The sequence below is a fragment of the Gymnogyps californianus genome, chromosome 14 (genome assembly GCF_018139145.2).
Source record: "Gymnogyps californianus isolate 813 chromosome 14, ASM1813914v2, whole genome shotgun sequence".
NCBI lineage: Eukaryota > Metazoa > Chordata > Aves > Accipitriformes > Cathartidae > Gymnogyps > Gymnogyps californianus.
Window position 1 is genome coordinate 14,797,532 of NC_059484.1, and position 20,584 is coordinate 14,818,115.

The window sequence follows — 20,584 nt, forward strand, 5'->3', positions numbered from 1 at the left end:
GGACCCCCCCCCAGGCCATGCCCCAGCCGGCCAGAGTAGCCATGCCCTGCACTGATCCCCCCAAAGCACCCATCTCCACGGCCTCCCCACGCACACGCTTTGAACCTCAGTGCTGTGTTTATTCCTTCATTTCAAACCAACAGATTTGGGCATGTCTTTGACAGAGGATCACAATTTGGATGTTAAATTTAGACGCACGCTTAGGCTCTGATTAGAGATACACAGAGTGTTTACTCGCTCTGCAGGGAGTTTGCATCTACAGGGCTGAGGGCGAAGCCCCTCGAGGCTCTCTGATCCTTGCCTGGTGACTAGGAGAGGAGGCTGAATCACCACATAATGATGCCCTGGTATTTCCCTCAGTCAGGAACGTGCCTTACCTTCCTTACTCCCCCCGATGGGCTTTCTCCAACACATCTGCCTCCCCATGTGCATCCAGCTCCAGGAGGGCATCTGTGCCCAGGGGAGCCATGAAAGAGAGAAGCAGAGAGCTTTCAGGAGTAGAAATAAGTGATCCCATGAGATGAGGGACCAGAGGCAAGTGAGGGTGTTTAAGTGTTTAATGCTTGCAGCTGATCTGGCATCCCTGAAGTGAGTATGGCCCTTGCCACAGGTCCCATGGATCATGCACTAATTACTGTCAGCACAAGGACATGGGGTAGCACAGCTCAGAAAAACAGGAAGAAATTTCCTCCTAATCTACATGAAAAATCTGTCGCAGGCACAGTTGATTTCACCCAGTTTCAACATGGAGATCCTTGAACTCCATTGCAAGGACCCTTGAGCTTGGCAGCGCTGCCCCTCCTTGGCAGCCACCTACATCTGGGATTTTAAGGTCTAGTAAATTGATTTTATGCCGTTTTCACGTTATACACAGCTTTCCCTCCCGCAGTACAAGAGTCACAGAAACCCGCCTTGTTTCTGCTAGTTCGTTACCGACATCTTCCAGGGACGGTTCCAACGGGGCTTTCCCTGGAGCTGAGCCAAGGCAATAGTTAACCAGATTTGCCCTCTGTTCAGAGCACTGTGCCCCATTTTTCTGTTGAGCTTCACCACGGCCTTTGGAAATGTCCCAGTCCCACTTCTGGATGGTTTTGCATTGTGCATGTGGTCTAAATGATCCCAGCAGCAGGATAAAGAGCAGGGGCTGCAGAGTTATCTCCAGGGAGATCTATTACTCTTCAAATTACATTAAAACCACGCTGGAGAAAGAGAAACAAGACATCCAGTGCGTCAATGTTTCCCAGTGCAACCTACTAAAGAAGAAACTCCAGGCTACAAGTAGTAAGTGATGGTTTCCAGTCCCAGGGTGGGAAGTTGTGAGCTCTCCTGCGAGCCCCAGGACACTCAACTTGAATAGGCCAGCTCTTGAAGGACACTAGTGTCACCAACCCTCTCCATCTCATTCTTTTACCAAAGCGTAAAATAAGAGAGGACAAACATGGGCTTGTATGGAACTGCTCAAACAGTGATAGGATTTCCCAGCAATATTGGTATAGAAATTGTCCAAGCAGACACACATGCAGTAATAAAGGTGATGCAATAGCACATCTCAGAGCACAGGCAGTTGCTGTCAGGGGACACAATGGGCTCTCTGTGCTAATGTTGGGGCTTTGGGCATGGGTCCTGCCACAAAGAGAAACTATTAGACTTCAAAAGCTGATAGTGATGCCTCCTAGAAAATTCTCCCTAAGTTTTGGCTGTGCCTTTCAAAGTTTCAGATTGTTTCCAGACGAAATGAGGCTTCTGCCTCATGCCCCATGTGCGTAGTTACTCTCCATCCCTCATAATAACTGCTGAAGCCATTGATTGCTTTCAGCCCAGCTTGTAATTGAGAGCAAAGCTCTCAGAAATATGAGGTCATGACAGGTTTTGCAAAATAATTAGCTGGACAGAGAAGTAAAACCCTGCTAATGTCCCCACAGAGGAAAAAACAGCAATGTAAGTGAAGCCCTTCTTAGATGTCAGGAAATCTACAGGCAAGAGTGAGGTTAAGGACATTCCAGGAGAGATTCAGAAGAAAGTTTGCATCTTGTTAAATGCCAGAAAACCCACTCCTTGCTCAAGGTTATCCTCCCATATTGAATTGCTGGTGCCCAAGAAGGCATGTGCTCTAGCTCCAGCTTTTCTTGTGGTTGTGGAGTTCATAACGTCTCTGCCTTGTGGGTTCTCTGATGTCTTACAAGAGATGAGTTCACATTGCCATTTCAGTACAATTCAATTAAAAAGTCAATTAGCCCAGATACAAAGCGATCGGCTTCATTAATTCTACTGTTCATGGAACAGCACTGTTTTTTGTTGCTGTTTTATTCTGCTGTCTTATTCTACTCTGAATTGTATGTGACTTTTCCTGCTCCGCAGTCCTAGTAGACACACGCGCATGCAGCACGCATACATCTTCTTTCCAGGTTCAGCAGTTGAAAATGTTGGAAGGGAGCAGCTCTGGGCAAGTCCCTACATGCTGCAAAACTCCTTAAGTGTTGTTAAGTAACAAGCAGAGCTTTTAAGAATGTGGTTTTCAACTTCTCAGAAGGAACCACATGCCTTTCTGGATCACCTAGTCCTGTCCTCCAAGATTTTCTTTCATTTGCTGTGCATTTGGGACTATGTTGTATTTTCTAGAAGTGAAATGATGTCATAAAAAAAATTAGCCTGAATTTTGCCAAATCCAAATTGTGTTGACTTCTCTACAAATTCTGGTAGTCTCACTTCAGCTTCAGACCGTTTGTTTCAAAAAGGAATGACCACAGCAAGGAGATTGCTGGATGGTTGGCATCTATTTACCAAGGAAAAAGGGATTTGAAGGAAGTATGAGATTTACAGCTTTGTATTTATTGGTAATTAGGTATCTCAGTGAGAGAATATGACACATATTGTTAGTTAGACTCTGATAATTTGTTCCTAACATTCAACTTGACTTATAAATTGAACTAGTTCTGGCTTTTAAAGAGATGAGTCTCGAAAAAGTGTCTGGAAAAACAAGTCTTCCCTGTTTAAATTAGGAATGTGCCAAATGACTGGCAGGTACTTGATATATAATTTAAATTTAAAAGAGGAAGAAACATTTCTAGATAAAGATCTCCTGGGATATCTAAGGGAAATATATGCACCTATATTTAGCTTATCCCTGGTTTCAACCCCTAAATGCACACACAGCAGCACGCACTTAGTTTTTGAAAAGAACAGGCCTTGATCCTTTAACAAGCTCCGCAAAGCTCACTAATAAAGTTACAGCCTTGTTAATCGCATATGTGCTCCCCAGTTCCTTCTTTCATATGCCTTGTTCACAGAGATAAATCACGGAGCCACAGATGTTCAGGAGTTGTTAGAGAAGGAAGTTGATGGCGGGTGGTCATGGATGGCAGATCCTCCGCAGGAATCCTGACCCTGGGGCTTTGCCGTGAGAAGGAAGGAACCAGAGAGATTACTCAACGGCTGAGGGTGACATGGTCAAAGTGTCTTGCTAGAAATCTGCTCTCTCAAGCAACACAGAGGAGGCAGCCAGGGTCAGACCTGCGAATTAAGAACTTGGCGGTAACTGAGATACAACTTGACTAGGACCTGAGCTAAAGCTGTCGAAAAGGCCACATTGTAGAGCTGGCCATTCAGAAGGAATTTGCACAACGCAGCAGGGCACCTCTGCTGGGGAAGGAGAACAGATTGCTGTAGCAATCTGGGGAGAGGAAAGGGAAGACAAGCCGTGAGGAGAGACATCAAATCACAGTTTGTATATTGACTCTTGAAAATACTTTGCAAGAACTTGTGTGGAGAGAGAAGTTAAGATGGAGAAGTGAGGATGGAGAAACAAAACAGAAGTGAGGTTTGGATTGGGAGTGGAGAGTTCAGATATGTTGTTTGACTAGGGAGAAGGCAGAATGAAGGGAGCAAGAGATCGTTCGCAGAATAGGAAGTCAGCCTGCCCAGAGCATTTTGCATGGCTTTTCACATTTTGCCCTCTACAAGGGCAAAAACTGAAGGAGAGAAAGTGAATGGATCTCAGCCAGCATGGGGATGTGGGAGGACAGGTCTCTCCTGGGACAGAGGGAAGAAGACCTGAGCTAACAACCGCTTCAGCAAAGGTCGGGCTAGACAGAGAGCAGGGAGGTGAGGCTGAGCCCATGGGGACTTTTTCTCTAACACACTGGCCTTAATAAAAATTGCCAATGCTCTTCCTTTGACACCTGCAGGACCCAAGGAGACACCACACCATGGAAGTCACTATCAGGAGGCACTTCCTGCGTTTTGCTGTCTTCCTGATGCACTGTGTGGTCCGCAAGGCGAGCTGTGAGAAAGGCAACACTTCCCCTCTGCACTTCACCCACTTCTTCTACAACGCCACCATCTATGAGAATTCAGCCCCCAAGACCTATGTGGAGAGCTACGTCAAAATGGGTATTTACAAGACAGATCCCGAGTGGGACATCAGATACAGAATAGCCTCTGGAGACAACACTGGTCTCTTTAAAACAGAGGAGCACGTGATCGGGGATTTCTGCTTCTTGAGAATAAGAACCAGGAGCAGCAACACAGCACTTTTAAACCGGGAGGTCAAAGACAGTTATATGTTAATAATCAAGGCCACAGAGAGCACCTTTGCCTACGAAGCCTGGGCCAAAGTCTTGATCCACATTCTGGACAGAAATGACTTGAAACCTCTCTTTTCACCCCCCTCCTACAAAGTGTCCATCAGAGAAGACACTCCTCTGAAAACAGTGGTCAGCACGCTCAGTGCCACTGACGCTGATGCTGGCCAGAATGCCGAGTTCTACTATGCCCTCAACACCAAGTCCGACCTATTCACCGTCCACCCCACCACGGGAGCAGTTATGACCACAGGTAGGCTGAACAGCACCCATCGAGGCAGGCACCACCTGCAGGTTTTGGCTGTGGACAGAATGAGAAAGATCACGGAGGGGAATGGCTTTGGGAACTTGGCTAGTCTCATGATCCAGGTGGAGCCATCTGCCAGGAAACCCCCCTCTATCTCCTTGGTGAAGGTGACACCACCTGACTCAGCCGAAGACTTTCTCTATGCAACTCTCTCTGTAGAAAGTGGTGACTCAGAAGCAGGGATAGATTCAGTTGACTTTGTGGATGGAGATCCGGGAAGACATTTCAAAGCCATTAAATCCTACTTTGGGAGCACTGAGTTCATGATTGTGTCAACCAAAGAGATCAACTGGCTACTCTACCCATTTGGTTTCAACCTCAGTCTGCAAGCCAAGGACAAGAGCAAGCCACCACTGTTCTCTCCTATTAGAGTTATCCATATACCTCCCTCCAAGTATGTCTCTGCCAGGTTTGAGAAAGAAGTGTACCGGGTCCAGCTCAGTGAATTTTCCCCACCTGGAAGCCAAGTTGTTATGGTGAAGATCACACCAGTCTTCCCAAATCTTAAATATATTTTGAGACCTACTCCTGACAGCACAAGCTTTAAAATCAATCCTCACACTGGACTGATAACTACAGTCAGAGCAATGGACTTCCATGAGCAGTCTCATTTTGAACTTGAAGTTACAACTGTTAACAGTCACACGTCCACAACTGTTGTCATTGACATCACTGACTGCAACAATCACGCTCCAAGTTTTAGTCAGTCTTCATACCGCGGAGCCTTTGATGAAAATGTTCCTCCTGGTACCAGTGTCTTAACAGTAAGGGCTACAGATGAAGATGAAGGAGACAATGGCTTTGTCACCTACACCATAGCCAACCAGAAATCAGTTCCCTTTGTCATTGACCCCTATTCTGGCATCATTTCCACCTCCAAGTCAATGGACTATGAGTTGATGCAGAGATGGTATCATCTGCGAGTGTGGGCATCAGATTGGGGCTCACCCTTCCGCCATGAAACGGAGGTGTACGTCTCCCTCATGCTGAGCAATGTCAATGACAATGCTCCTGTGTTTGAGAAGGCAAGCTGCAGCGGCACCATCCCACAGGACTTTCCTGTTGGGAACCCCGTGGCCACGGTCTCTGCAATCGACAGTGATGAGCTGCAGCATATCAAATACGAAATCAAGTCTGGCAATGAGTTACGGCATTTTGAACTGAATCCCATCTCTGGAGTAATATCCCTTAGAATATCTCTGCGAGATCTTCCTTCTGAGCAGCCACTTTTCTACTCTTTGAAAATAACTGCAACAGATGGAGAGAACTATGCTGTGCCAACATCTGTAAATATCACTGTGGTCAGCCAAGGTCTCCCTGTCAAAATGCAGTGTGAGGAAACAGGAGTCTTGAAACAACTGACAGAAACTATCATACACTCCATTGAGTCTCAGTCTCAAGGCCACGGGCAGGATGATGAAACATCTCTGAACTTGCACCTTATAAACCATAACGCTCCAAAGTTTGATGACAGCTTTCCACGATCTATTGATATCATAGAGAATGTTCCCATCAACTCAACTATTGCTGACCTTTCAGCTATTGATCCTGATACTGGTTTTAATGGAAAATTGGTCTATGTGATCTCAGATGGAAATGATGACAGTTGCTTTACCATTGACCTGGAACTGGGTCTCCTTCAAGTCCTTTCTCCTCTAGACCATGAACGAACCAGCTTCTACATTCTTAACATTACTGTGTATGACCTTGGCACACCACAAAAATCATCTTGGAAGCTCCTGGCTGTGAATGTGTTGGATACCAATGATAACACTCCTAAATTCCCACAAGGTGCCTACTGGGTGGCGATACCAGAACATGTAGCAACAGGGACAACAATAGCTCAACTGAAAGCAGAAGATGCTGATACAGATGACAATGGGAGAGTAAAATATTCTCTCCTAACCCCCACTGACAAGTTTGCCATTAACAGTGTCACTGGAGAAGTGACAGTTACAGGTGCCCTGGATAGAGAATTGTGGCCTTGCTACTTGCTGAAAGTAGAAGCTAGGGACCAGCCCAAAACAGGCTACCAGCTGTTCTCCCTTATGGATCTCATTGTGACTCTGGAGGATGTAAATGACAACACCCCGCAATGCCTCCCAGCCCTCAACAGTGTGAAGGTCCCAGAGGACCTGCCCGTGGGAACCATTCTCCTGTTTCTGGAGGCTTTTGACCCAGACGCTGGCTCTGGGGGTGAGGTGAGGTACAGCCTCATTAATGACGAGGAGATGATGTTTCTTGTGGATAAGCTGACTGGGGCACTCCGGTTGGAGAAGGAGCTGGACTATGAGAAGAAGGACTCTTACAATCTAACTGTGCAGGTCAGTGATGGTGGGAAGCCCTTCTCTCGCTCTTCCCTCTGCCACCTGGAAGTGAACATCCTTGATGTCAACGAGAACTTGCACCCACCACGCTTTGCCTCCTTTGTCTTCAAAGGCTGGGTGCAGGAGAACAGCCCTGAGGGCACATCAGTGATGATGGTCACAGCAAAAGATATCGATAAGGGGAAAGATGGAGAGGTTCAATATTTCCTCCGAGAGGGCACTGGCCTGTCCGTCTTCCGCATTGAAAAGGACACAGGTAATGACAGCTTAGCTTAATGATGTACCTTAAAGGCTTAAACTATATGTGCTGTGTTTGGCCTGACTTTTTGACTCAATAGGACATTCCCATATTCTCTCTATTTACAAAGTTCCATGCATTCAAATCTTTCTTGCTTGTGCTGGGATGTACAATGTGCATCCCTGTATCTGGGGAGGAGCAAGCAGGGTTTGTCTCCTTAAAATAATGGAAAATCAATGTCTGTCCTCCCCCAAAATACCAAGGTCTTCCCTTTCACTTGTGTACCAAACTACCCTCAGCACAAGCAAGCCCTCACCTTCCATACAATCTCACAGCCATACAAGGTTGGTACCAGAGTTTATATCTGCAGCAAAGACCGGGAAGGAGACTAGAGACACAGACTGGTCTGGCATTAAGGACAAAGTGGTCTGAGTTCCTTAAATCCCTCACAAGCACTTTCTGTCATTCTTCTAGGCACCATCCGGACCATAGGACCACTTGACCGAGAAGGAACGTCTCACTACTGGCTGACAGTGCTAGCTCTTGACCTGGGAACAATTCCTCTGTCTTCTGTGACTGAAATTTATATTGAAGTCACTGATACCAATGACAACCCACCTCAGATGTCCAGACCTGTCTTCTATGCCTCTGTGATGGAGAATTCCCCACCAAACACGTCTGTCCTTCAGCTTGATGCCTTAGATCCAGACTCTAGCTCAGAGGGAAAACTGACTTTTCACATCCTAACTGGAAATCCTCAAGGACTCTTCGCCATTAACCTCATTACAGGTAAGACTGACCCAACTCAGCATCTGTTTTTGAGGCTTCCAAGTGCCCAGAGGATGATACATATTCAATATAAACAGCCCACTCAGCTGCCTTTGTCACGCCTTCCTTCTGCAGCAAAAGTCCCAGTCTCCAAATACACTGTGTGGGGATGCTAAGGATTGAAACCGTCAACCTGAGGGCTGCTATTTGCATCCAGATGGATCTTAGAATGACACAAATGTGCTATTTTCAAAGCCCTAAACAGAACGAAGCAGTTGCTTTTAATCTTCCCCCTTATAAACAACTGCCCTATTGCACAGCCTGAGCCAGGAAACACCCTTCTGGAGGTGACTATCTGTTCCTGAGACAGACCAAGGCAGGATTAATAAAAATGAATCCCACTGCATTTAAAGGCTCCACCCATTCTCCGGCGCTATTAATGTAGTAAGTGTAGTAAGCCTCTTCTGCCATCTTCCTAGACTGTATCTTTCATCTGAGGATTCATTACCAGATCTTTCAGAGCCATCAAAAACCCGCTGATGTTTTGTGTAAACAGCTTCCTCAAACTATCCCAGCAGAGCTGACATTGGGCCAGTCTGGCAAGGAAAGCTGTGCCAAGCCCTTCACGCCATCAGCTCCTGGGAGAAGAGGGAAGGGAGGGCACAGAGCCTGAGTATGGGAGAGGATTAATTGCATGACTTTGATCTCCTGCAGATGATAAAAGCAGTTCACGTACTGCAGCAGGATAGAAGCCTGCTCTCAGATGAGAAAGGAGCTGGATGTATTGAAAAGGCTAGTGCGGCTCTCAATTACGTGTTACCTGTGGTGTAATGGCTCTCTGGCAGTCCTCTACAGCTGGCTAGGAGGGGGAAGTTTAGAAAGAAATTGTTACGCTGAAACACTGAAATCCTTCTGGCTGCAAGAGATTCATAGGGTGTCTCTACGTGGCACCATATAGATACACCTGGAGATGTCAGCTAACTGTGACCACTGCTACCCCCAGTTGTAGCTATCTCCGCTATCAGAAGCTTTTTAGCCAGGTCAGGGCATTGGTCTGCATTCAGCTTTCCCACAGTAGTCCAAACAACTATGCACAACTCAGCCCCACGGACAGCTTGCACAAATGCAGGGTTCCATGGACAGGTGCCTTCAGAGGCCCTGTTTTAGAAGACCACTGCCTTTTCGATGGGCTGTGGACCAGAAACAGCTATCAGGACACCAGGCTAGCTCCCCTCATCTGCTGAGCTCCAGGTTGCACCCATGCACCTTGCAGGAAATTCAGCCTTCTTTATGCTGCAGGCAACAGGCAAAACTTTCACCCCAGTGTGAGTGCAGGCCTACAAAGCCAGGCTCCAAGGCTGTCATGTTTTATGGTAAAATAAATGACACTGGCAAAATCTGAACGTTTGCTACTGAGACACCTCACCTCTAAGCCAACCCTATAATTCCCATCTTAGACAAAAAAAGCTCTCTCGGGTATGAGTCATCTCCCATCCATCTCTCTCTACAGTCAAGTAATTTGCATGTGAAGAGTGATAAGTTTGTCATTCCTGTAAGAAACCCATGAGCTGATCTTATCTCTTGGACAGTCGCTGGAGGTCTCTTCTTTAAACCCTGTGCTTGGAGATTGTTTAAGGACCTGCTTTCAAGCCCAATGAGGATTCAGTTATCCGTTGTTTTACTTGCCTGTCACCCAAAAGAACAAATAATTACCTGCAAACATTGGCATAAACTGATCAGTTTATATCCTCATGCTTACAGTATCTAAAGAGAAGTCATCTGCTACTACTGCCAGAAAGAATATCAAAGCTTGAATAAATTTCAGGGCTGTAGGCAGCTTATTGGAAGCCCTGTGATATTTTCATTCTGCAGACAAGGGCATGCTAGTTGCTCCGTTAAGTAGAATAAAAATCATTATTACGATAATGATATTTGGCCAGAAATAGTCCTTGGTTAGCCTGGTAGAGCAGCATTGGAAGATGAACTGCTGATCTTTCAGTTCCTGGTCATTCACATCAGTGCAGGGTTGTATTCAAAAAAAGGGTTATCCCAGTGCAGTGCAAATCAAATTACTTACATTTGAACAGGAGAAGAGAGAAAACACTGCAAGTATCTGAGCACTATAGTGCTACTAGACCACTAATGTTTATTCTGGATTTTTAGTTAGGACATGTCCTTTGTTTTTCAAATGCAATAAATGCATCTCTTCTTTCACTACCTAGAGGAAACGATCACAAAAAGACCCAGAAACATTTCAGTTCTTGAAATGCCAGAGATCTATATGATCCATATTGCCAATACTCCTTCCATGGTCAATCCCAAATCCTATAACAGCAAAAGAGGCAGAGTTGCTTATCTGTGATGAAGCCGAATCTCTGTCGCATTATTCAATGATAAACATTGAAGTTTCAAGAGGAAGCCACAGAGGCTGCTGTTCTTAGTCACACAATTTGAGCAAAGGACAGGATAATCTGCACGTGTCAGGAGTTCCTCCAGCACCTGGATCAGAAGAGAGGCTCCTACATGCGGAGAAGACTGTGCTCGAGACTTCTCCTCTTCTCCTATCCCACACTGTCACAAAGGACAAATAAGTCACATTGGCACCGAAATAAGCCAGAGCACGGGAGGGCCAGAGGTCAGTCTGGGTCCCTCCTAGGCAGGGCACTCCTGGTAGGAGCCCCTTGGCAGAGGGAGAGGAGGAGGAAGCTTGTTCTCATCCTGTGTGCTAATGGGAATTAAGGTCCTGATTTACTGTTACAACAGGCACGTCTACACCCAGAATAACCCTGCAGAATAGCCCTGGATAATTATTCAGGGCACCGTGCCACACTACTGCAAGCAACCTATTTCTGATCCTGGAGCCAGCTTGTTCTGCATTTGATCCAGTATCTCGACACGGGGGTGGATTGGCCAGTGGAGACATAACCAGCAAGGCCCCTTGACTTCTCCTCCTGAGGCCTTGCAGGGAGACAGAAACAGCCATGATAACTGTCCCTCGGCAGGGCTTGGCTCCTCCAGCATCTCTGAACTACCACAGAAGGGCTCTCAGCTCTTCCAGCTCTCGGTTCCCTAAAGAGGGTGGAGAAAAAGAGGGAAAATAAATGAAAGGCTAATGAGAAGAGGGAATAAAACAGCGCAGTGAGATTAAAGGTTTCTGCCATCGGCAATGGAATCTTTCCAGCCCAGCCTGGCAGCTGGTGCAGAGCAGTGTTTGTGGGAGACAGAGAGATAGTTAGACACACGGAGAGATGGGGAGATAGTAGGGTTTGGGGTATTCTTTTGCTGGAAAGGTTTTCAGCTTGTTTTGTGCAGGGTTTGCAAGTCCCTGATGTGAAGGGGGTTCCAGTCCAGACAGGATCGGGAGGAATTGGGAGGCTGTGGCAGGAAGAGTCAGGACGAAGCCATTCATCCCACTGAAAGGCTGTTTGAAGAATCCTTTCACCTGGAACTGTTCATCTCCAGCTCTTATCTAGTGCTTGTTCTTCTGGTGCTTCTGCTGCATCAGTGTCCATGGGCTTCCCCAGGATGCCTGTGGTTACCTGCATTTCTCTGCATGGAAGGACATCCAGACACAGCCTGCTCTTTAAATCTGAGGGATGGTTGCACTGCTGCTCCCCAAGCCAACGTACCACAGGCTCCAGCTGAGCATGGAGTAGTGCAAAGCAGGGTCAGAACAAGAGGGGAGACGGTAGGAGGAGAAGAAAAGAGAAGAGAAGGTGAAATGGAAGCAAGAGTGAGACAACAGAAAGAGGATTTCAGGAGAGCAACCACTTCCCTTCTCAGGCTCCTGTGAAAGCCCCAATGCCTGCAAACCTGATTCTGGCTATTTTAACTATCTTAGATTTTCCTCCCTGCAGCGAGGGCAGGGGGCCAGCAACCTCCACCCCAGCCCTGCTCTTGCCAGCAGAAGTTATTATTATTTTTTGTTCCCTGACAACAATGCACTGTTAATTTTGCTGCTCCTGTTCCAACACGACCAGCTTTCCTCTCTCCCCTTTCCAGGCAGCAAGCGGGAGAATTGCAGACGATCCTTTCCCATTGCTGTGTGTAGATAGGCTGCCAGAGCAGAGCTGTGCCTGCCTGCATACAAGCAACAGAAGGGATTGTTTCTGGACCTTCAGGTGAATGCAGAGCTTGGCTAATTGGCCAAGCGCAATTAGGGCCTTTGACAGTTTTGTTCAGTCTCTGTAGGACTCAGCAGAAACCTTCAGGGCCACATACAAGAACACAAATACAGGACACTCACTCGATCGCAAGTCCTGTGGGACAGGCTAGCCAGTGTTTTCCGCAGGGACTGCACTGATAACTCGCACATGTGCACATGCACACACAAAACACTTTCATTAAAAACTACACGTGCACTTCCCAAGTCCTTGTGGGGGGCAGCAGAAAGAACCGAGGAACTGTTTCCCCAGGCCATGAAAGCTGACGGCAGTTCCCCTTTAATAACAGTTTCCACTTCCATTTTAGCCCTCTGGCTTCACAGGGTGTATAACCAAGTAGCAACAAATAAAAATACACGTTAATTCCAGCTGGCTTCTCTCAAGTACCACGTCCGATCCCTGTCTCCCTGTCTCTGGGTGCTCAGCAGCCGTGTGAACACTGCTGGCAGTTTGTGCATCTTAGCAGCCGCACAGCACCATGGCTCTTTACGGGAATTAGAGTGATATAACCAGTAACCACAAGAGCTTTCTGATCTCAAGGCAGAGTGGTAACTGGCTCTGGAGAGGGGAACTGGGAGCCGCGATTGAGCACAGGGTAAGGGACAGAGGGAGTTTGCCTGGTGTCAGGAGGAGAAGCCAACCCTTTGACTTGTGACTCAACAGATATGAAGCTAAACCCAAAAATGCCATCCATTAAGACTCCCAGCTAGGATACGGTACAGGTCTGTGATAGAGAGTACTCCCCAGGAGATCTGAGCATCTTCAGTGGTACAGACATTCAAGACAGTCATTAAGTTCCAGTTCATCTGCCTTCACTACAGTCCTCCTTCTCCAGCTCTAGAAAGCTCAGCTACGATCCTGTTTTCTTTCATTTTTATCATTAGGTCATGAAAGAATTTCAGGGTGTGGCCAGGCAAATCCAAATAATCACTTCAGAGTGGTTTAAGTTACCTTCCATCAGCTAGCACGCAGTAACCAAGTGCAAACAAGGTATTAGTCTGTTGCAACTGAATTTTGCAATCCGATAGACTAGAAATATCCCCAGTGTGCATACAAGTATCGGGCGGCTCCTTTGTCAATATCTAGCTGTGTGTCCTATGGGCTTGTTACGCCAAAATTATGAACTATCCCCTGAGGCAGCTGGAGTTTTAGGTTTTCCTCCGCTGTCCTAGCCAAGCTATTGGCAGTGTGGACAGGAGCATCAGAGATCTCAGTGAACCGCTGCTGCAATTCCTTCTTTAGGCCCCCATTAAGACAGCATTTCCATGCATATCAAGAGTTTTGCTGCTATTGGAGCCCTACAGCCTCCCACGAGCCTGGGAGAGGTTCAAAAGCTCCTCAGCCAGTGTGCTCTCAGGCCACTGCTGAGTCCTCTTCACCTGCCGAGATGTCAAAAGGAAGATTAGGGAGAAGAAAAAATACCGATGACATACATGCAAACAGAGTCTTTCAAATCATCTTGTCATAACACATTAAGGAGTGTTGATTTATGATTGTCAAGGCATCAAATAAATGTTTAGTGCAGCGGCTGGTGCCAAATACGAATAATCCCAGAGAACAAGTGGAAACAGTTAACAATAGTCTTGTTCCAAGCAGCTGTTCCTTGCTCTCTCCTTCAGCTGCCCGGTGTTTCCTGCAGTCATTTGAAATTTTCTCCTGACTATCATGCTCAGACAGCAATACACCAAAGTATGATACAACTGAAAAAAATACTATTAATTAAAACTTTTTGGCTTTGGACCAGAAATGAGAGTTGAGATGGGTTCACGCAACTGATTTACAAGTCTTTCAGGATGCACAAGCGCACGCGTTCACACCACTGCAAATGCACACTGCCTCCCATGCAAAGCATTTCCCAGAGTAGCATGAGCCTGTATCACTGCTTGCGGTGGTCAGGAAAATTCACCCTGCCTTTTGTTTGTGTGAGGAAGCAGGACTTGCCTTCGCGAGGAATAAACACCACGATAACAGTGACCGCTGGGAGCAGGAGATGCGGGGAACAGAAAAAAACACTCACAAGTGTCAGATTGATGACTGTCAGAAAATCATGCATTATATATACAATTTCCATCATCTGTAAAGCAGTTGTGAAAATGGTCTAGAGCTGCTTTTCCCCAAAGGTGAAGAGTCAAGGCACTCGATAAGGACTATTATTAAACCAGATGTGGAAACACAAGCCTCGACTCCATCGTTTCCACACTTGCATCTACTCAGTCATTGACAGGCCAAAAAGAGGCAATTATGATGATTTTGTTTAAACTCTAGTTTATTATAGCCACAATTCCTCCCTCCTGCATCCAACCTATTCCCTGCTGTTAAACTAGCGTGTATTTTTTAGAAATCCCTCAAATCTTGCAATTGTTAGAGGATTCATCCTGTCTCTCAGCAAGGCTTAAATAATATACCGACTTTATTATCGACTGTGTGCCTTACTTTTAGCCTGAACGCATTTGTTCTAGCAGTAGAATAGAGGGTATTTCCTGGGACAGAAAACAAACTTTTGTCAAAACACTGTAAATTACAAAGAGCAAGGTTCAGCACAGGGAAAATAGGAGTCAAGACTTGTTAAGAGGCCAAACTTGTGCCAGCACATGCAGAATGTTTCTTACTTAGAGGCATAAGAAAAGTTTTGCTTTCACAGTCCTGCAGCCTTTCTCACCAAATGACTTGACAACCCTCAACTGATGTAGGCATCTGGTAGGTGTCCCCCCTCCTCCATGGTCTCTGTAATCAGAGGAGTGAGAGCAGCACCTCCACACAGGGATTCTCACTGGAAGTGGACAGCTTGCCCTCTGGGGGTATCTGTCTCTCTCTTCTGATCACAAAGGGAACCTGAAACAGGACGGGCGGGCAGGCTGATGTGAGGCACGCAGGGATTTGATCAGCCCTGGCTTTCCTCGGACGCTGAGTCTTGGAGCTCAAAGGGTTTCTTTCTTGGCAGGCCTGATTTCTACGACTTCGCGGCAGCTGGATCGAGAATACAAGGCTGAACATATCCTAGAGGTGGGTAATGATGATTGTAATTAGCTTTATTTACCTACAAGTGTATTAAGTCCTCAAAGAGCTTTCCTTGCAAGTTGGAGCACAGAGAAAGAATCTCATCCCATCAGCTCCCAACTGCTGGGAAACTTAATTAAATGGTGTGTGTTGCCCTAAGAGACAGCTGCAGCACTACTGCAGGGTTTATTATTTCCTTACTGAAGACTGGAGCAAAAGGCCTGTTCTGGAAGCTGTGGGAATGCAGGAAGAGGACTGGAATTGTCCTCTAGCAGGATGGATAATAAGTTATGGGGGAAAGAGCAAGCCAGAGAAATCCACCCTCATTTATCTCATTGTATCAGACGTTATTGTGTAGCTTTGTGTTACCAGCCCCCATCCTTAGCTGCTCCGAGCTATGCGTATTTACATTAGAGGGATGTTGAGGTGTTTCAGTCTATCAGGGTGAATGAGGATAATACATTTCTCTCTGCAATGCAACATGCTGGGAGCGTGCACAGGCATAGCAAAGGGAGGATAGGTGATAACATGCCAAGCCATTGCAATACAAACGTTTTCAGTTGTGTGACCCCTAATGATCGGTTTGACCCACTGCCCAGAGCAACTGCAAGCACGAGCCCTGCAGATGCATCTCCCCGTGCATGCACAAGCCTTGCACGTTGCCAGCTACAGCCACCAGATTTTACCCTGCAGAGAGGAGCAATGCCTCTGAAAATGTCGAGATACAAATGCAGATCCACACAAAAACCCTAGTTTCGTCATTGCCCATCAGGATGAAGGCTGGCTGCTCATGTCCTAGGTCACGACAAAGAAAGAGCTCTGTCACCTACTCCCTTTGCTTGCTGGCAGGTGGCTGTTTCTGACAACGGAGAGCCAGCCCTGAAGTCCACAAGCAGAGTCGTGATACAAGTCCTGGATGCCAACGACAGTCCTCCCAGTTTCCCCCACAAGCTCTTCATGGTGCAGCTCCCTGAGAGAGACGCCTCAGAGACACCGCTGCCGGTCTACAGGCTGATCGCTTCAGACCGTGACCAGGGCCAGAACAGCCAGATCACCTACACCATCGAGGAGGAGGAGGAAGGGATTTTCACCATCAACCCCACAACTGGCATGGTGTTCTCCAGGAAAGCTTTTCCTGCCTCCGAATACAACATACTCACGGTGAGAGGAGAGGGAAACAGAGAGAGCCAATGGGAAGAGATGGGTAGAGAGGGAAAGAGAGTAAAGGCTGCAGAAGCAGAAAAGATAAAAGAAGGAGAGAGATGGAGAAAATGCAGCAGTGGGAGGAGAGCTTGAATGAGACAGACTTGAGTTACGGGAAGAGAAACTGGGAGGGAATGACGGGAAATGCAGAAGGTAAGAAGCTATTAAAAATGGAGGATAAATTTAAAATTAACTGTCCAACCCACTCTCAGAGATTAACACAGTGATCCACAATCCCATATGGATGTGGACCCGAACCTAAGCAGTCTTTGGCTTTCAGCAGTACCTGCATTTGGCAGTCTGATCAGGCCATGGGGCTTAGATATAGGTTTAAAGCTCTCCCACACTCTGTGGGTCCTTGCAACAAGGCTTGTGATCCAGGTCTCTGCTGTGGATTGAGCTTGGCAGATTTCCTTGATGGTCAAGAGGAATTTGGGTTGCATGGCTCTACCTTGGAAGCAGACAGAGCACGGGCCACTGGGTCAAGATTTGTTTTGTGGGATTTTGGGCGCACTCGGACCTGAAACTCTTGGTGGGTGGGAGAAGCAGCTTCCCATGGGGCCCCCATGGGCTAAACCAGCCTTCTCCCTGACTGCATGTGCATTTCGCGGCAGGTCAAGGCAACAGACGGCGGCAGCCCACCACTTTCCTCCCACGTGCGGCTTCACATCAGCTGGGTCGCCCGGCCCGGCCCTTCCTCGGAGCCACTAGCTTTCGATGAACCCCATTTTAACTTTGCCGTGATGGAAACAGATCCTGTAAACCATATGGTAGGAGTGATCAGCATTGAAATGGGCCCCAGCCAAGTGTGGTTTAATATCACAGGTGAGACACAGAAATTAAACCAGAGCAGCGGTGTCTGGGAGCGTTTGCCCCAGCTCCCTTGGCTTTCAGCACTCACATGCCTGAGCTAATGAAGTTGTTTGCTTTAGGTGTAGGTGAGCTACAGGGAAAGCTTTCTCACAGACACCAAAAGGCTTAAACAGCCATAGACAAAGCTGCCCGTCCAAGGGCTCCAGTGCCAAGTGCAATTATCTAACACACTTTTTTAATGACATTCTGGGACTTGCCAGTGTTTGAGGTGTTCTCCGATGTCGCGTGAAAGGCAGGGCATGCCAGTCCCAGCTCCTCCTGGGAATCAAATGACGCTGTTGGTTGTGGTAAAACAGCCTGCAAGGATCCAGGCGTCTGGCTGGGTCTTGCAGACACCCCCGGTCTCTCCCTCCCTGCTGAGCCCATAGTCTCGACAGGGAGCTGAGAGGGAAGGATTCCTCAAAGAGCTGGTCTGACCTAACTGGTGGGGCTCTCCCTTTCACCTCATGGCATCCCAGGGATGACAGACATGATACGTGAAGAAGCTCTGGGGCCTCCTCTAAGACTCACGATGCTAGGGCAGAGGGGACGTGGGCTGTCACCCCAGGGGACTCATCAGGCAGCGTGTGTGCAGAACTGGTCCTACGAACGAGGGCCAATTGCGCTCATGTAATTTGGTGTTTTGAAGTGGTGCCCCAATCTGCCTTGCACAGCCTTTCCCTGACACTGCCTGCAGGGCTTGCCCTCGTCAGACAAAGCCTTAATTGGGCGAGTGAATAGTTTTCCCCGTTACTATGTTAGGGCAGGGATAATGGTGTATAAATACAATTAAGCAACAAGAGATGCAACGCTACAAGGAGCAGACAATATCAGTGCAAGGCTTATCTGGTATTAGTAGTGTCTGCTTGGGTTTGTAGAATTAACGGTAATTCCTCTGAATGTTATCCCATCGTTTCCCTGCTGAGTGCTTGCCTGTATGCTCAACCTCATCTTTGCCAGTTCCTAGCGCACCAAGTGCTACTCAGGGCTCTCTTGGTTTCTATACTGGTGCAAGAGGACAGGATTTCATTTTCCCTGCTAGGGAAGCAAAGCATCACGGTAGCTGGCAACCAAGCAGGTGATGCAGAGATCCAGGAGCCTTCAGCACCTCATTCAAAAACTCGCCTTTCCTGGTCCACAAAGGCTCTGTCACTGCGGTTGATGGTGTCTGCAAAAACTCTGACAAAGCAGCATCTTTCTTCATCTGTTTCGTTTCCTGGGCTTCCTCTTGCCCTTTGGCACCATGCAAAGGGAGCCCTTCCCTCTTTTCTCAGGGAAAGGCATCCATGGGTCTCTCTGTTCCTACGTCTCTGCTTCTTTCTGTCTCCTTCCCAGCAGGAAAATGGTGGCCCAGATGGCTGGCAACCACTGCATTTCTCCCACAAGGGAAGATGCGTAATTTAACAACCAGCCAAGATTTTCCCAGCTGGTAAGAGAATAAAGCAGAATCCAGAGCATCCAGTAGCTGGGAAGGGAGAAGTTGAGACCTGGGATAAATAGCAGAAAACTGCTTCTACCTCTCCATGTCTCAGAGCAGCAGAGCGGTGTTTCACGTGCAATAGAGAACTAACAGGCCACCAGCAAGCGAGGCATGAGAAAGGAGCTGCCATGCCAGGGCTGAACAGCAACAGCGTGAGGGACAGCCTTCTGCTGCTGAGCTGCTCAGGCCTGCGGTTCCCTGCGCTACGCAGCCATCTGGGTTGGAGGCAACAGGCTCTGCTCACCCTGGAAGCACCGTCTGCCTCCCCAACTGTTCAAGTACTGGGCTTCTTCAGGTAGCTCACAGGCTCCCAACCGTGGCAACGAAGACCATCACTGATATGCCCACAGTGTGACCTTGAATTGGAAGCCAACAAGAGCGTTGTTCAGCCCTGCAGGTCCCTGATCCATGCTAAGCCTGTGGTGCTGCATAGCTGGAGACCTTGTGCAAATAAATCAATGCTCAAATGTGCCTGTTGCAAATCTAGCCAGGACATCATATGCATACGTACATCCTTTCTCCTTCTCTCCTCCTCCTCATTTTCTCTAATTCCCTTCACCTTCCCTTTCATACTCCTTTGTCACCATCTGTGACTACCTCTTTGTCCAGCTTCTCCATGTCCTCCCTGTCTCCTGTGTCCATCTATCACATTTTGTATTGAGTTTCCAGATTTGAGGGAAACCTCACCTATGGCACTGTCCCCAGGCTAGCGGTGGCCAAAGAGGTACAGCTAGAATGAATGCCTACACATCCCCATTCAAGGTATATTCCCTGGCATGCCGCATATCTGTGGCTGGGCATGAGCTCCTTGTGTGGTTTGCGTATGGTGTCTGGAGGGGAGATCCTCGTCCTTTGGATCCCCAGGCAGCTCCTAGAATCCCTTCCCCTGCAGAGGCTGCCAGCACCTGCAGCTTGCTCCAGACAGAAATCTAGCTGTAACTGTCCCCCCATTTCCTTTTCTCCTCTCTCCCTTATCCCAGGTGGCGATGATGACATGGATTTTGACATTGAAAAGAGTACAGGCAGCATGGTCATTGCAAGAGCCCTCGATGCAAGGAAGAAGTCAAGCTATAACCTGACAGTAGAAGTCACTGATGGGTCCACTACCATTAAAACCCAGGTAATGTTTTTTTCTTTAGTAGAGACCCCATCTAGAGTGAGTATATCCCAAAGGGAATCTTTCTTCTGACTCCGCTGAGCTCTGGATCACGTGCCAGCCGCAAGAATCTCCTTACACTGTGATCTTACATTACACAGTGACCCAAGTCTTCCTAAGTACCAAGTTAAGATTTTTTTTATGTTGTTGGAAAAACAAATGGTCTAGGAAAGCCTGGGCCTTTCCTGTTGATCACAGCCAGCACACAAGGACACATCTACACCACCAGCCAAGCTGGGGTGGCAGTTCCCACTCTCAGACCTCAACTTGCTCTCAGCTGCTCAGGCTGAACTACAACATGGCTGGGACAACATGCCAAGACATAAGGGAAATGCATATGCAGTTAGATCAGGCTTGGGTCCATGGTAACATGTCAAAAGGTGTTCCTGGGACTTGCTAGCCTATGTAAAGCCAGCACAGACGCATCTGCAAGAGGTGAGGTCAGGTCAGGCTCTGCCCTGTACTGCTCCAAGTGCGTGGAGCATTGATAACATGTCAGAACTGAGGTCCAGG

General features: G+C 47.5%; 1 protein-coding gene across 1 annotated transcript in view; it reads left to right on the forward strand.

Annotated features, from left to right (window-relative positions):
- Window positions 1-4,205: 4,205 nt before the first annotated feature.
- The window catches only part of FAT2 (FAT atypical cadherin 2), a 46,233-nt gene continuing 29,854 nt past the window's right edge, over window positions 4,206-20,584 (forward strand). Inside the window, exons 1-6 of the mRNA XM_050905139.1 lie at window positions 4,206-7,470; window positions 7,927-8,241; window positions 15,325-15,386; window positions 16,230-16,541; window positions 17,198-17,408; window positions 19,896-20,035. Coding sequence (XP_050761096.1) covers window positions 4,206-7,470; window positions 7,927-8,241; window positions 15,325-15,386; window positions 16,230-16,541; window positions 17,198-17,408; window positions 19,896-20,035 — 4,305 coding nt within the window. The remainder of the gene's footprint in view (window positions 7,471-7,926; window positions 8,242-15,324; window positions 15,387-16,229; window positions 16,542-17,197; window positions 17,409-19,895; window positions 20,036-20,584) is intronic.